This window comes from Sporobolomyces salmoneus (assembly GCF_050403485.1).
Source record: "Sporobolomyces salmoneus JCM6883 DNA, S_salmoneus_JCM6883_v1_ctg12, whole genome shotgun sequence".
Lineage (NCBI taxonomy): Eukaryota > Fungi > Basidiomycota > Microbotryomycetes > Sporidiobolales > Sporidiobolaceae > Sporobolomyces > Sporobolomyces salmoneus.
This window is the reverse complement of record NW_027481151.1, coordinates 162,492-178,226: the sequence shown is the minus strand read 5'-3', so window position 1 is coordinate 178,226 and position 15,735 is coordinate 162,492. Positions and strand designations below refer to the sequence as shown.

The 15,735-nt window shown below is 51.3% G+C and overlaps 5 protein-coding genes across 5 annotated transcripts; all 5 read right to left on the bottom strand.

Annotated features, from left to right (window-relative positions):
* Positions 1 to 290: 290 nt before the first annotated feature.
* JCM6883_004697 (uncharacterized protein) lies at positions 291 to 4,475 on the bottom strand (the record flags this gene model as incomplete). The annotated part of the gene is made up of 20 exons (XM_076630782.1): positions 291 to 414; positions 479 to 671; positions 739 to 877; positions 946 to 1,046; positions 1,118 to 1,217; positions 1,287 to 1,438; positions 1,500 to 1,519; positions 1,590 to 1,758; positions 1,817 to 2,107; positions 2,166 to 2,307; positions 2,373 to 2,489; positions 2,551 to 2,849; positions 2,914 to 2,984; positions 3,063 to 3,274; positions 3,347 to 3,406; positions 3,481 to 3,554; positions 3,622 to 3,687; positions 3,760 to 3,826; positions 3,895 to 4,024; positions 4,123 to 4,475. The coding sequence occupies 20 exons, from the start codon at positions 4,473 to 4,475 to the stop codon at positions 291 to 293; spliced, it is 2,880 nt and encodes a 959-aa protein (XP_076489206.1).
* A 494-nt stretch (positions 4,476 to 4,969) lies between these two features.
* Positions 4,970 to 5,655, bottom strand: JCM6883_004696 (uL24 family ribosomal protein; the record flags this gene model as incomplete). The annotated part of the gene is made up of 4 exons (XM_076630781.1): positions 4,970 to 5,212; positions 5,296 to 5,406; positions 5,513 to 5,533; positions 5,608 to 5,655. 4 exons carry the CDS (start codon positions 5,653 to 5,655, stop codon positions 4,970 to 4,972), a joined length of 423 nt encoding a protein of 140 aa, XP_076489205.1.
* Positions 5,656 to 6,611: 956 nt separating this feature from the next.
* On the bottom strand, positions 6,612 to 9,584 carry JCM6883_004695 (uncharacterized protein; the record flags this gene model as incomplete). Its single annotated transcript, XM_076630780.1, has 8 exons — positions 6,612 to 8,428; positions 8,492 to 8,833; positions 8,922 to 9,006; positions 9,093 to 9,177; positions 9,249 to 9,256; positions 9,344 to 9,364; positions 9,440 to 9,464; positions 9,550 to 9,584. 8 exons carry the CDS (start codon positions 9,582 to 9,584, stop codon positions 6,612 to 6,614), a joined length of 2,418 nt encoding a protein of 805 aa, XP_076489204.1.
* Positions 9,585 to 10,038: 454 nt separating this feature from the next.
* PSA1 (mannose-1-phosphate guanylyltransferase) lies at positions 10,039 to 11,963 on the bottom strand (the record flags this gene model as incomplete). Its single annotated transcript, XM_076630779.1, has 10 exons — positions 10,039 to 10,041; positions 10,111 to 10,239; positions 10,304 to 10,596; positions 10,667 to 10,934; positions 10,999 to 11,141; positions 11,204 to 11,246; positions 11,342 to 11,393; positions 11,473 to 11,507; positions 11,668 to 11,771; positions 11,927 to 11,963. The coding sequence occupies 10 exons, from the start codon at positions 11,961 to 11,963 to the stop codon at positions 10,039 to 10,041; spliced, it is 1,107 nt and encodes a 368-aa protein (XP_076489203.1).
* A 517-nt stretch (positions 11,964 to 12,480) lies between these two features.
* Positions 12,481 to 13,775, bottom strand: ERS1 (cystinosin-like protein ERS1; the record flags this gene model as incomplete). Its single annotated transcript, XM_076630778.1, has 6 exons — positions 12,481 to 12,745; positions 12,846 to 12,914; positions 12,976 to 13,000; positions 13,074 to 13,317; positions 13,391 to 13,688; positions 13,750 to 13,775. The coding sequence occupies 6 exons, from the start codon at positions 13,773 to 13,775 to the stop codon at positions 12,481 to 12,483; spliced, it is 927 nt and encodes a 308-aa protein (XP_076489202.1).
* Between the last annotated feature and the right edge of the window lie 1,960 nt (positions 13,776 to 15,735).

The window sequence follows — 15,735 nt, the reverse complement described above, 5'->3', positions numbered from 1 at the left end:
GTCGTTGAAAGTCATAATGATAGGAAAAAGATACAAAGCAATGACAAAAGCTAGTTAATGACACGTCGTAGGAGGGGATTCCTCGGGACTGAGAAAAGGGTGAGATTTGGGTCGAGATGATCATCTAGGTATGAAAGGGAGAAGATCCGAGAGGTGTGATGGGCAAAGGGAGGGAAAAGGCAACCGCTATGTATAGTGTCTATTGTTGCGAGAGGGAGAGTGAGGTCGAAGGAGAGGGTGAAAGCGAGAGATAGGGGTTAAACGAGTCGAATCGAGTTTCGCCGATCGATTTACTTGCGACCTCGGGAACAGAGACGAGCTAGACGGAAGAAGGTCTCTCCGAGGATGTACCAGAGAAGTCCGAGGAGTCGTACTGTTGCTAATCCGAAGGTGATCCAGAGAATCGCTTGGAAGCTACAAAGGAACGCAAATGGTTCGTCAACAAGCATATTGATCGGGAAGGAGGAGAGGCACTCACTATCGCGAACGAGCAGAATCGCCAAGTCGGGTGACAGCGAGAGCGAGAGCACCGTTCATGAAAAGCCAAACGCAAATGAATCGAGTACGGAACGTCTTGTTTCGATCGTCCATTGAAGGCTTTTCGATCTCCTCCTCCTCTTCGAACGGCTCGACGGCACGAAGTACAGTCGCCTTGAACGAGTAATCGATATCTGTTCGTGCGATAAAAAGTCAGCTCGATTCATCCGAAAGATTCGTTCTCAAGGAGAAGGAGCTCACCCTCTTGAACCTTTTCTTGCGTCTCGACAACCTTTTCTCCTCCGTCCTTCTTCGACTGCGCTGCAGGCAGAGCTTCAACCTTGTCACTTCCTTTCGTTCCCCACGAGACATCGTGCAAGTTACAGAAAGCGTAAACGTTCTGCGTGGAGGGGTACGCGAGTCAGCTCTGAGTTGAATAGCGCGTAAGAGAGAAGGGAAGAAACGAACGAGAATGTTGGTGAACGAAGGAGCGATAAGCAAGAATTGAGGCATCGAATGGAACAAATGCCAAGGGTCGAGGTAGACGATAGCCGAGACGATGTAGACACCTGCGGAAGATTCGTAGAGCCGTCAGTCTCAAGCTCGAGCGCGCAGAAGGACGGGAGGATAGGAGATGTACCGAAAGTTCCGGCAATACCAGCGAAGATTGGACCGTAAGTACTTCCGAGGAAGACACTGATCGATGAGCCGGTAGATCCCGCAATGAGTGATTGAATCGGCTGTCGTCGAGGGCGAGGGGAAATGAGTGACATCCTCGAGAAAGGTGGACGAGACAGTGAGAAACTCACGCAGAAAGCTTTGATCGTGAGAATGACGGTCATGAAGATGAGGTACAACGAGAAGAAAGCGAAGACAAGGAAAGAGATGGTGTATGTAAGACGTTCAGCCTTGGGTCGGTTACCGAGAGCGAGAATTACTTGAAGCGCGAGGAAGATCAAGTCTGAAGGAAGAAAATGGTCAGTCTCGCAGTTCAAGCTGCTGGTGCGAGGTCTAGCGCTTACAGATGACCTTGAAGAGCCAGCTGTAGAACGAGACGAAGCCGACAATCGTGAGCTTGAAGCATGAGCTGGCAGAGGACGAAGAAGACTCACTTGACGAGATCGAGCCAATCAAACGAATCTCCGCTGTTGTCTTCTAGGAAACTGCCAGACCAGCATCTGATCGTTTCGGCATCTCCTCCAGCGATATCTTGAGGACTACGAAGGGATTTCGCAACGATCGAGATAATGATCGAGAAAGTGAGATAGTAATTTCCGACCGCTGTTGCGGGATGTCAGTTTCGACGAAGGGAAGTAGAAAAGAAGAGAGAGGGACTTACAGAACCAAGACATGATCAAATTGATCGTGTTGTAAATCGCTTGAACGTGCAAGAAGAACAACCTGACGATTCCATGATTACTCTTGTAGTAGCGACCGAAATGAACGAGGGCGTAGACACCAGCGGCGAAAGAACCGTTGAGCCATCGACGACGTTGACCGATGAGTTCTGCAGCCGATTCAGGAACATCGGTTTCTCCCTTCGCAGGCTTGACGTATCCCAATATCCATCGTTCATTCGCTTTAGCGACCAATTCAAAGCAGAGAATACGATCCTCGGCCAAGAACATGTCTGAATTGGAGAGGAGCGTCAGTTTCGAGACTCGTTCCGAGAAGCTGATTTCACTCACTCTTCGTCCAAATCGACATTCCGTCAGTTCCTTTCGGTCCGAGTCGAGCAGCGAGCGTGTGATCTCCGTGGAAGTATTGGTTCAGAGGTCGACCTTGAATCGCCATGTACCGGTAGCAAGAGAAAGCTCCGGGCAAGACAGCCTGCAATGACGAGTCAACGAGTGAGCATCTCGTCCCGCACAGGAACAGAGAGAAGACAGACGTACAACGTAACCGAAAGCACTCTCGGTAGGTTTGTCGAGAACGTTTGAGACTTTGTACTCGAAATTCTGAGCCGCGACGAGAGGATTCAAAAGTTTTCGACCTCCTCGACCCAACATAGCCTGAGAGAGTCGATCCGAATCAGTACAAAGCTCCGTTGTCTGACCCTGAAGAAACGCTCACGTGAATCTCTCCTGCCGCTCCTCCAAGGTGTTTGTCGTGATGGAACGCTTCCCACAAGTAGTAGATCGACCTCTTTCCAGGTTTCGTTCCAGCATCCAACAAGCAGACGACGTCAGGTTGAAGGTGTTTCCCGATCGCGTTGAACAACCATCGATGAGAATTGATCTTTTTCGCGTTCTTTTGTTTGAGGCAGAAAATGAATTGAACGGGAACCAAATTGTTGGGATCGTTCGGATGGGGTTCGACGAGTGCTGGTTTGGGAGACATCGAGAGAGAAGTCGTGTATTCGAAAATGTGGGCTGAATCGCAACATCAACGTGAGCGAGGGGAAGACGATTAGAAATCTAGTGTGAACAAGCTCACCGACAGTCTCTTTGCCATCTACCGATTTCTGCATGACACCATCTTGATACAATCCGATCGTAGCCAATACGCTGTAGTTCTCCAAGTTACGGACGTCAGCGATTCGACATTCTGGAAAGACGGGACGTCGGGAGACTCGAGAAACTCACTCCAAACTTTGTTTGTCCGCCGGTTCGATTCCGTCAAACACCAAACAAACGACGATCCTCTTCCATGCTTCACCGACTCGACCTCCTTCAGGTCCTCCTGATTCAGCTTTCGAACGGAATTCAGAGAATTTCCCTTTCACCATATCTCGAATGTTGAGCATCAATCCGTGTAGAGTACGAGCGAGCAGGATCTTGTTCTCGTTGTAAGCGGTCTACAAGCAGTTCGATTGTCTCGTCAGTAAAAGCGTGTCACTGGGAGAGAACGGAGGAGAGAAGATGCTTACGATACAAACGAGAAGATCAGTCTCGCGACCGTAGGAAGAAGCTCGAAGACTGTAGCCGTTCTATCGATTGGCGAGTGTACAGCTTTGTCAGCAAGGAAAAGCAGGCGCTTTCGCTGTCAGAACTGAAAACTCACTTCGGGAGTGAAATCGTTCGGATCGCAAGTCGCAGCAGTGTAACGCATGTGGGAGAACTCGGTCGGTCCTCCACCTGTGAGGGGAGGATGACAAGGACTCAGCTCAGATGTCTTCGCTAGAGTCGGTGACATCGAACTCACGAGGATTACTCGACAAGTTTGCATTTTTGACTGCAGTCGGTACGGGAAACTCGGCGATATAGTTGCCTGAACAAGTTGAACCAAGTCCAGGTCAGCAAGCCGGCATCACTACCGTCAAAGCTGCGACTGCAAGCTAACCGTTTGTAAGTTTGACTTTTTTGGTCAAGGCTCGCTTCGGGTTGATCTTTTGTCGTTGTTTCCAAGCCTATTTTCGCGCATCGTCAAGATGAAGTCAGCACTGCTATTACCGGAGAAGGAGAAGCTGCTACTGACCTCTGCTGAAGTTTCCTTCCTACTCAAACCTCGACCTGGACCACCGTATCCTCCTGCGTTCGTCGAATGACCGTAACTCGAATAACTTCCTCCAGCTCCAGGTTGAGGTGTGAATCCTCCAGCAGGGTACCTACTCAGGAGTACAGCACGAGAAGGAAGAGGAGTTAGCGGGGGGGAAAGAAGAGGTTCGAGAGAGGGGAACGGGGGGTGTAAACGAGTTTCACTCACAGAGGTGTGTCGGGATCATAAGGCAAGTGAGGTTGTTGATGAGCAAAGTCTGCTCGCAACGGAGTCTTGTCTGAATCGTCTGGACCACCACGGTAGCCGTCATCTCCAAAGTACTTTTCCCCTTCCATCGTTCCTCCCGACAAACTGTATTGACTCGCGTTCGGTAACGATTGCATACTCCCCGTGTACTGATCTGTGAGTTGGTACGCCGGTTGAGGAGGTCCCCCATGGCCGTGGTAAGGCGATTGAGATCGGTGAATCGAAGACTGCGAGTTGCCCAGTCCCGCGTTGTTCGGCGAGTGTCTGTCGTGGAACGGGTCATGTTGACCTTGAGGCGGTGGGTAACTCGGCATGGCGAGTCGAGTGTTCCGGGTGGAGAAGTGAGGGGAGGAAAAAAGAGGAGAGGAGGGAGAGGACGTTGAATGAATGAAATTTGCGACTTGACTAGCACGAGTTCCGAACGTTCAATCGACTTCGCTGATGGTCCTCACACGCGTGTTGTCGATCTTATAAGCGTACGAATCGAGAGCGAGGAAGAAGAAGTTGACGGACAGCGAGCCAAGCGAACCTCCCCTTGCAGAGATCCGCGCTCGTGGGCTGTGCAAACCGTTCGTCTCGTGCGTTCGGACGACCGACCTTGCTGTCGTCGTTGGCGCGTGCGGGACCGGTCTCTCGAAAAACTCGAACAAGAGACTAAGCTTTCGACTCGGTTGTCTCCCGCGCGCGACAGAGCTTTGCTCGAAACAACACAGATAACTTGATCATTCTCAAACGACAGTATTAGAATTTCAAATCGTTTACTATTGCGAGACGAGATCGAAGAAGCGAAAATCGAGGGAAGACGAGGTCAGAAAGGAAATGCAAAATCGAGAATTTCGTCAGTTCTCCGTCCTACTTTCTGCTCCAGATGTAGTTTACTCACAGCCTTCATCTCAGCATCCTCGGACTTCTCAGCCTTCTTGTTGGATTTGCGGGCAAGGATAGCCTTTCGGTCCTTGTTGAGCTTGAGGCCGATAACCTCGCACTTGGAAGCATCGACTCCGATGGGGACGGTAGCACCCGAGGCCTTGTCACGGTGGACACCCTCGATCTAATTACCATCAAGCAAAATAGGTCAATTCCGAATATTCTCTAGCGAAACGCGGCGAATGAAAATGAAAATCGAAAACTCACGGTGATGACCCATTTGCGACGGTAAGAGGAAGCGATAACACCCTCACGTCCCTTGTAGGTACCACGGAGAACCTTGACGGTGTCACCCTTGACAACAGGGATGGAGCGGACCTGTTGTGAGAATCGTCCCACGTAAATCCGAACATTATCAGTTCTCACATTTCCCTTTCCCCTTTCGAACTCCCTGGCTACCTTCGATCGAAAATCTGTAACGTACACCGTGTTCGGCCTTGAGGCTCTTCGAGAGAGGAGCGGCCATACGGACGCGGCGCTCATCGGAAGCGGCACCGAAGTGGGCCTTGCGAGCCACACGGCGGGAACGGGATACAACTGATCGTATGGATAGAGTCGTAGTCGCATTGAGAAGAAGGTGCGAGTATCGGAAAGGAGGGTATAGTCGATTGAAGGTCGGATTTGAGGAGTCGAGAGTGAGGTTGAGGAGAGCAGACGACCAAAGTCAGTGACATCGCTCGAAACAACGTGGAACACTCATCTTGCTAGGAACCTCTGTGTTCTGTCTCGTTTCCTCCGCCAGTGATCCGGTTCCATTCAGATAATACATCTCCCTCGAACTTATCGACTCTGTTCTGTCTCTCCTGCCTCTCTTGACCGTTCCGCCCGTGTTCCAATCCGATCTAATTCACTAGATTCCCATCTCAAACTTGCAGAGGTTCCCCATCGGTGCCGTAGAGGTTGAAGAGAGTTGTCTGAAAAAAACTGGGTGAGAGAGTTGAAGGTTCGACTGACCACTTCCGGCCATTGTTTTGATCCTAGATAGAGCGATAGATGTATAAGTAGGTGCTACGAAGGTCGGAGGAGCAGCAAGTCGAGAGCTTACAGAGGGCAACGACGGGGAAAGAAGAAGTCTCTCTTCGAAATTCTTCTCATTCTTGCTCAATTCACCAAGTCCGACATATCTTCTCTTTCGGAATGAACCTGCCAGTCTTGCTACAGGGCTTGTTGCTAGCGAGAAGATTCGCACTTCTTCTTCTGTGCCCTTTGCTCGCCGTCTCTCCGCCGCGTCGCAAACGCTGTTCAGACTCTCGCTCCACTACGAAGACGACATTCCTATGAACAGAAGCTAGATTATATCGAGACGGACGGGTACAAAATAAAGAGTGTCAAGAGAGCTCGAGCGAGAGGAAAAAGGAAAGAAAGGGTCAAGACAGATAGCACAGAGGAGGTGGGAATTAAGTGAGCATAAAGAGAGAGAAAGCACGAGGTATGAGAGTCAGGAAGCCACACAGAGAGAGAGAGTGAGTGAGAACCGGAAGAGGAATGAAACAATTTTTGGTGAGAAAGTGAAAATGATCGATCTATTGTTGTTCCTTCTTTCCGAACAACCTCGAGAAGAACCCACTCGCTCTCCTTCCATCCTTCTTCTTGTTACTCGGAGACGTTGAATCCGCGACAGACGAAACTGAAGCGGTTTGTTGGTGTCGAGACGGAACCGAGCCTTCTCCAGGTCCTGCTCGACCTTGTCCGAGCGCTTCTTGTGCAGAAGATTTCGAAGCGGGCGCAGGTGCAGGTGCAGGGGTTGAAGGGGCGGTAGAGAAGGGAGTTTGTTGTTGTCCAGATTTAACGGGAGTTTCGGGAGCGAAAGTCGAGGGAGAGTTTGTCGCGACCGAAGATTCTCGAGTTCGGAGACCATCGTGAGCGACCGAAGGGGGTTCTTGAACAGCGACGGGAGGAGGAAGGGTCTTGTTGTCGGTCACAACGGGAGCAGGGGTGGAGACAACGGGGGTAGGAGTCGATACGACGGGTTCGGGTCGAAGGGATTGAGAGGTCGAGACGGGAGCAGCATCGACTGGGGCAGAATCCTTTGCAACGACAGGGTGAGGGATCGAGGATTCTTTGGGAACGGGGAGAGGGGCGGAAGGAGTCGTCGAAGGGGAAGAAGAGGAAGCGATGGGGGCTTCGGACGCTGGGAGAGGCGAAATCTCCTTGTCGGGTAGAGTTGGCGCTTCGGCTGAGCTTGAAGCAGGGGTAGAAGTCGAAGGGGGAGGAGCGAGAGCCGACGTCGATTCCGAGGTCGTAGATGCGACAGGAGCTTCAGATACTGGAAGCGAGGTGAGAACTTGGTCGGGAACCGTAGGTCCTTCCGGGGCTTCAGAAACAGGGAGAGGCGTGATCAAATCGTTCGGGGCTTTGCTCGACGACGTGACCTCTTCCTCCTTCTGTGTTCCTGCGGCGGCAGCTCCTCCAAGTCCGACGGCACCGAGAACTGCTCCTCCAAGTCCGATCGAAGTGTTTCGTACCGATTCGAGTCCCTTTCCAGCGGTTTCCGTGATCTGTTGGTAAGCGTTCGATCCTGTCTCGGAGACTGCGTTCGCAGCTTGAGGAATAGATTTCGATGCGGAATCGACGGCGTTCGAGGTAGATTGAGCGACCGAGTTGTAACTGTTTGAAGCGATTTGAGGTGCTTCGTTGATAGCTTTCGAGCTCGATTCACTAACGACGTTGACGGCGTTCGTAGTTTGTTGCGAAACGGTTTCGGCGGCGTGTTGAGCGTGAGGGAGAGCGGCATGATAAACTTTTTCTCCGAGGATCGTCGCTCCAGCTCCCAAAGCTCCTAATGCTGCGATTCCGGCGGCATAGATAGGGGCGTCGGATGGGTGATCGGCAGGTGCGACGAGTCCTTCAACGTGAGCGGGTTCGGGGAAAGGTTCTCCTTCCTCCTTCTTCTCGTTCTCCTTGGGAAGTTCAGCTGAAGCTTGAGCGGTGTTACCGAGAGGGGTCGAGATCGATTCAGGAGCGGTCCCATCCTTGGCGACAACAGCAGTCTTCTCATCGTAGACTGGTGCGGCGGCAGTCGAGGTGCTGCTTTCCTTCGGAGCGACGGCGGTCGAATGGGCGATATCCTCTTCCGGGACTTTCGAGCCGATGAAACTGTTCGAGGGAATAGTAGCGACCGACTCTGGATCACTTGAGGGGAGAGGAGTAGGAGAAGGAGCTTGAGGTTTCTCCCCTCCGGGAACGAAGGGCGTAGCGGAGGCAGAGAGGCTTCGAGTCTGGGTGACAGATTCGAGATTTTCGCTCGAAGTCGCCTTGTCTTCGTCGGATCCAGTTGCCCCGATAACAGTAGCGACTCCAGCAGCAACGACAGCTGCTCCTGCGGTGGCGGCAGTGATGGCTGAGCGAACAAGCATGAGGGAGGTCAGCTGGGAATAGAGAGGCAGAACGGGACGAAACTCACCGACGGGAGCCGCGTGCTCTTTCGTAGTTTGTGCTGCGCCTGAGAGCGTTTCTTTGACTTGAGGAACCACCTCGTCAACCTTTTCCTTCGCGGCTTGAACCGTTTCCGCAGATTTTTGCTGAACTTGTCCGGCAGTTTCACTCGCTTGTTGTTGAGCTTGTCCGACGAGGTCCGAAGCCTTCTGTGTGACGCCGGTAGTTTGTGATTCGGTCGATTGAGGGAGAGCGCTAGTCGTCGCGGGTTCTGAAGAAGAAACGTTTCCGGAAACGGTCGAGACTGATTCGGGAACGGGAAGAACGGCGTCCGTAGAAGCAGGGGCAGAGACTTCGGATCGTTCAGGAACTACCAACGGAGCCCAAAGAAGGTTAGTGAAACGATTTGGAAGACGAAGAGGGAAACCAGATCAGAAAATGAAAACTGTGCAACGAACCGTTAAAGACATTGTTGACGTTTCCGGAAGAGTCCGTCTCGGTTTGCTCATCTACGTTGTGCATCCATTGCCCATCTACGACATACTGCGATCAAATAGAACCGGGTTCCGAAAGTCCGTAGTCGATCAGCTCGAGAGCTCTTCCTTACGAGCCAGTCGACGCGCACTCACTTTGTACACGATCTTCTGTCCATACGCTACTCCAATCTGTCCTGAGAACGTACCATCCGGTTGTCGGTTGAGAGGTGGGAGGGAACTAAATTAAAGTGTTTATCAGCTCGCGACTCCCTGATCAATGAGCTCGAGGAGATGGCTGCCGATACTCACGTTTTCCACTGAATAGCGATAGCGCGAACACGGGACCATTGGAAGCGTTAGCGAACGAGTTCCCAGGCTTCTCTCTCGCTTGAGAAACAACTTACGTCGTCGAAACTACCAGTCGCCTGATCAGCAGTCAAGGAAGACAGGAGATCAGCTCATAGACTAGCGAGACGGCATCTGATACGAATGAGACGTACAATGACTGTGTTTCCGTGACCTTTCCTGCAAAGAGATCGGGATGGGAAAGCGTGATCAATAAGACTTCGTTCAGACTGCGAAGGAGCAGCGAGAGAGAGCTGAGGCATACCAATTGAATGTGTGTTGATACGTGTCAGTCGACATATGCGAGTTCAAGGGAGATGATATGACGAAGTGAGAGAAGCTGGGAGATCAAAGTGCGATTTCACAAGTCATTTTCCTTGTCTCGCGAACCGAAAAACCTCTCACTCTCGGACAGCGGACAGAAGAAGGAGCAGTAGACATTGAGAGTCCATTGCGTAGAATGAGAGCTCGAATGAGGGGGAAGTGCGAATGCAACACAAAACGAAGAGAACGAAGAAGAAACCATTTTGACCAAAGAGGGGTTTGAGAGTGTAGAGAGAGAGAGATGTGTGCATGATGTGCGAGAGAACGTGAGACATTGTCCATATGTGAGAGAGAGATGTATGATGAGAGTGAGTGAGTCCGGGGAAAAGCAGTAGGGAAAGAGGCAAAGTATAGAAACATGGAAATCTAAGAAGAAAAAACCGGTGGAGCGGGTCCTTGAAAAACGAAAGAGAGCCTAACGATGGGCCGTTTACTATTTGTGAATCAAGAGGGAGGAGTAAGTACAGAGACAGGTCTGAGAACTTGAAGGAAAGAAACGCACCATGACAATTGCGGGTTCGAGAATGCTCGACGACAGACTCTTGTGGGGGAGAACCGAAGCACCGTTGACGTAGACCTCATCCTTGACGTTGACGTCGTCCCCGAGAACGGTGATACCCTCGACACGGCACTGAACAGAAAACAAAATTGTCAGCAAAGAATGGAGAAAACGTTTCAGAGGGATTCCTGCTCACCCATTTGCCGACGGTCGAGTTCCATCCGATGATAGCAGATTGAAGGAAAGCGTGATCCTTGACCCTCGAGTTTTCGAGGAGGACGCAGCGTTGGAGACGAGCACCCTTTCCGACGACGCAATTAGGTCCGATAACAACGTTGGGACCGATCGATGCCGTAGGGTCGACGGTGGCGGTAGGGTGGATCAAGACGTTGCCAGCAACGACGGCGGAGTTTTGCGAAGGGTCGGTAAGTTCAGCAGACTTCTTCGAGGTGAGGTGAGAAAGGTAGAGGCAAGTTCCGGTGAGGTAATCTGCAATCGATTCGAGCACACAGAGTAAGTTGAGAGGTCGATACGAGAGGAACAGAACAGCGAAGCCCACCCTTGGGTTGTCCGATATCCATCCAGAAACCGTCGAGGTCCATAGCGTGAAGTTGTCGGTCTTTCGCAATCAAGGGGAAGATGTCGCTTTCGATCGAAGTAGGCTTGACCTCGATACGGTTAAGGATCGAAGGGTTGAAGATGTAGATACCGGCGTTGATTCGGTTTCCAACGTATTCCTTGGGCTTCTCGACGAATCGGTCGATCGCGGAAGAGTTGGGGTGAGTGAGAACGACACCGTATTTCGAGGGCTCGTCGACCTTGGTAACCTACTCAATATAATTTCCGTTAGTGAGTCTAGCTCATGAAAAGACGAAAGCGGAGGAAGCGTACGAGAAGAGTTCCCTCTCCTCCGTGAGCGGCGTGGAAATCGCGCATCTCCTCGAAGGGGTAAGAGCAGGTGACATCGGAGTTGAGGACGAAGAAGGGAGCGTCGTCCTTTCCGAGAACTTCACGTGCGAGAGCGAGAGGACCAGCTGAGAAAAGCGAAAAATCGAGTAAATCGTTTGAACGCGCTTCAAACAGTAAAGGAACGTACCAGTTCCGAGAGGTTCAGTCTCGACGGAGAACGTGATTGTGATCTATTTCCGGTAATACGTTTCGTGAGTTTGCAATCGCGGAGAAGCCAAGAGAGCGGTTGAGAAGAGGAAGGGTTTCGTAGAAATCGAAAACTCACGTTGTACTTCTCCTCGTATTGCTTGAGGACAGAGATCATAACCTCGGGTCGGCTGTGAGGTGGGAGAAAGGGAAACTGTGTCAATTCCGCGAGAGAGGGAAAGAAAAGTTGAACGATTTCTCGACACGCACTAGTTGACCGCGAGAACAATGTGCTTGACGCCAGCCTGAACAATTAGGACAAAGATGGATGTGACGAGTCAGTACAGTCGATCAAAAAGAGTCGCGCGGAAGAGATGTTGGAACACGTCTCGGTCCAATTCTCCTTCGAAGGGAATTCCCTCCGCGGGCCGGGAAGAGAGTCAAGCGAGATGGTAGGGAGCTTACCTTGACAAGGTTCTCTACGAGATGGAGGAGGATAGCCTTGTTGGCGAAGGGAACGAGAGGTTTAGGGAGAGTGAGCGTCAAAGGACGAAGACGGGTACCGAAACCTGGACAACGACGACGAGATCGTGAGCATGAAGCTTCGGAAAGACTTTTTGGACACCCTCGAAGCCCTCAAACGAGCAGTTCAAGGCTCGATGAGGTGCGATGAGATCGAGGGTGCTGGCGGTTGAAGGATTCTCAAATTCAGAGATCGACTTACCTCCGACGAGGATGAGGGCTTTGAGATCTCCAGGCATATTGTTGATAAGGGAATGTAAAAGGACCAGAAGCTATTCGAGACGGAGGAGAGTGAAAGGAGAGAGAGAAAGAGTAAGTTTCATGAAACTTTCGAATTCGGGGTCGAGGATGAAAGTCTGGGGAAGGCTGCGGTGAAAGAGAGATGCTCACTCGAGAAGTATGTAAGGAAGTGGAAGGAGAAGAGCTAGAGAGGCAGAGGGGAGGATAGGAGGAGAGAGAGCGAGAGTAGAGAGGAAGTTGAATGTTACGCGAAGTAAACACGTCAGTTGCAACCAAACAAAACAATAACGAATCAGTCCAGATTGTCGAAAGACTCACGAGACTATGTATCAAACACAGGGAACACACACACAGAGAGACAGCAAAGGAAGAGACAAGCGACTCGAAATGTCGCAAATTCTTGAAGGAAGAAAAATATTTTGTTCCTCTTCTGGCAAGTTGGCTGTCTCTTTCCATAACGTGTCGAATAGACCTGCCACTCTGCCTAGACCGTATAGAATTGTTACAGTACAAGGATCAAGGTATCGTATCGAGCAATGGTCTTCTTTCCCCGTCGTCATTTCTCCTCGTTTTCTTTCTTCTCCCCTCTCCTCCTCCCAAGCCATTCCTCTGATCGGGGCGACCATCGTCCGAGGCATCGTCGTCCTCTTCTATTGCAGTGACCGAGCTTGAATGCGGTGGAGAAGCGGGGTCGAGGAGGGTCGTCGTCGAGTGTCGATAGAGGACATAGTGTTGAATAATGAAAATTGCGTCGAAACCGAGAGTCAGGAGCGACAACCCTCTGAGAATGAATAGGACAGAATTAGCTACTCTTCAGGACGAGGTCGCGAGATTCACAAGTGCGACGAGAGTAGCAGAGAATCGGCAGAAAGAGAACTTGCAATTTGGCGGGATTACCCGTGATTCCCTTCCAGTCGTCCGCAATCCACGAGTCGAGAACTAGTTGCGCTCTGTACAACGCACGCCGCCGTTAGTATCGAGTTGGTTTCGTAACAAGGCAGCGTAACTCACAGAGATAGGGTTCCTCCCGTCAAGTCTGGTTACGCGATCCGAGCAAAATTCCAAATCAGCGGAAGCGATGGGTGATACTGAGGAGCTTGAGGGCTTACCAAGCAGGATGTTCTCTATAGACCAGCCGACGGTCGATTTCCTCTGGTAATTCAGTTTAACTTGAGGCACATATTTCGAAAACGAGATGTAAAGCTTGATGTAAGACAGATATTGTATAACGTCGAGGTATTCTATTCGATGAACGCTGGGCGTGGCAGCGAGAAAGGCGAGGATTATTGTGGACGCGAAGACGAAGAGGAGGAAGTATCGATTAAAACTGGAGATCTTTTGAGCTGGGTCTCGCTGAAACAGCAGGTAAAGAAGAAGCGACTGTCAATGTCACTTGTCATCCGTTGAGGAGAATGAAGGAACTTACCCGATAGAAGAAAGATTGCCCGAGGGTCAAAGTCGCAAGCAGAGTTGCATGAGCTGAGAACCACACATCGTTGAGTCTTGCTTGCGGCAGGTGACCGTCGTGCCGTGCTTGATACTGTCTCCTGACAATCGATGAAGCGTAGAGAGCGCTGTTGACGATCAGGAGAGAGGCATGACCGGCAGGATTAATCGCACAGAAATCCAGCGAGAGTCCGGTCGAGCTCTTTCTCCGGTAGTTGAGAATGAATTGGGGGTAGAACGAGAGTGACCATGCTATCGTATAGGTCCAGCCAAGGAGACTGTGTCGGGTCTATCGGGATCAGTGATTGCGAGAGGGGAAGTATAAAGCGGTAGACTCACCTAGAGATCCAGGTAGCGACGCCCATAGGCTTCCTTAGTGGTACCTTACGGCCTCGAGGTCTTAAGGGCGAAAGGTTAAACGTCTAGTAGAGTGAAAGAGCAGAAGAGAATCCGAAAGCATTTTGGATTACCACCCTTCACTCAACCTCCGGAAAGAGCAAGGATGAACGGTCCAGGACAGAAAGTTGGTCTACCTCAGTCTGCGATCGAGTACAGCTGTGCCGGTGCGCCCTCTCTTTCTCCCTTCCTTTGGTTTTCTTCATCTTGATCTCCGAGAACCTGTTTACTCATCAACCTCGTCTCTCATACGCGTATGCATCCACAGATTGCGCAGCAAACAACGAGATCAAGGCTAGGGAGCCTATTCGTTGCAGGGAATGCGGTTGCCGAGTGATGTACAAAAAGAGAATCAAGCGAAGTGAGTAACGCTCCTAGTCCTTCTGGAGCGACTCGGTCTTGGTGAGAGCACAGCAGGCTGACTTCTCCGTTCCCTCTTGGCGCGTCGTTTTGCCTCGTAGTGGTGAGTTGGCTATACTTCTCTCTTTCTCTTTAATCAGTTCGCCCGCTGACCTGACTGCTGCTTGATCTCTTCAGGTTCAATTCGAAGCTCGATAAGCCTTTGAATTCGTACCACTCTCGACCTCTCACCTTACTCGCCTAATCCGAACCCGTCCCTCGCATCTTCTCCTGTTTCCCTCTTTTTCGACGTTCGATGTATTTTACCGCAAACCTGTAATCAATCTAGGCTCAATGTTACGGTCTCCGTCGGGGATTACAGAGGGCATGACTGGAGAGTGCGAGGTTCGGAGAGACACCCTCGAACGACGGGGTCAGACTCGCCAGAATCAACTCAATCATAGAACACGACGTCGGTTGAAGTGTACAGCGAGCGTAGAGACGAATGCGTAGGCTTAAAGCGCTCGCTGATTCTGAAATTGTGCGAAGAAGTCTATTCGTGCGCGGACTTTCGCGGTACTGAACTTTGCCTTGTCCCTCGACCGTTTCAGTCTAGCATATGCTCGTAAAATCTAACACTCCCTGTCCCTGCGTCGAAGAAACGCGTCGAACCAGTCACTGTGCGCGACGACATCGAGAAGCCGCTAGTTCGTTCCGTGTAAGAGGGGAGATGGTTGCGAGCGCTGGGACGCAATGACGGGGCGATCGCTGGGAGGCAACGACGACATTGCTCTTCCAGCCTTCCTGATCCTTTAGTCACTCTCGTCAGCGGCAGGCCCGAGCTACTTACCTCGTGAAGATTCGAAGGAGGGCAAACTTCAGGCTGAACTCGGACCTCACAATGCATCCTTCGTGAATTCCAGTGGCCGGGCCACAGTGCTCAGTAGTCGCATACGCTACAGCCCCAGTAGGAAAGGCCACACCTCGAGGTCAGTCCTCCATTCGGCACCCAAAATCCGCGAAGCACTTAACGACATCGCGAGCAGTCGCTCAGAGGACAGGCTCGCTCCCTCCATTGTTCTTTCCTCCGAGACGGCATCGCATGGAGATGAACTGGAGACTGGTTCAACCCTTCTCGTGAATAGAAAAGCCGATGGACGATGTCTTCGCTCCCGCAAATTGAACATCCAAGCCGGGACTTTGAACAGCCTGGTAGCTTTGGAGCCTCGATTCCCTCAGGACCTGCGGTTCTCCCTTCATCGATGACCGAAACGACGGCTGTTATCGCTATAATGAGCGGGTCCGAAGAGCGCAGAAACAAGGGACGACTGAAGGCAAAAGGAGACAAGTTTGTGTGAAAAGGGTGGTCTCACGACTTACGCCAAACAACATCGACTGGTGATCTACCAAGAGTGGAGACTGTATTTGAATACGATCGAGACGAGCAGGCTCGTAAGGAGCCAAACCAGCGGAGAAAGGCTGGCCGTCGAGAAGAGAAAAAGGACCAAGACGGCGCTTCAACTACACTTTCAAGGTCGCTTTTCAGTAGCTCTGCACCGAAGAGGAACGTGTCGACACAGGCCTAGTCAG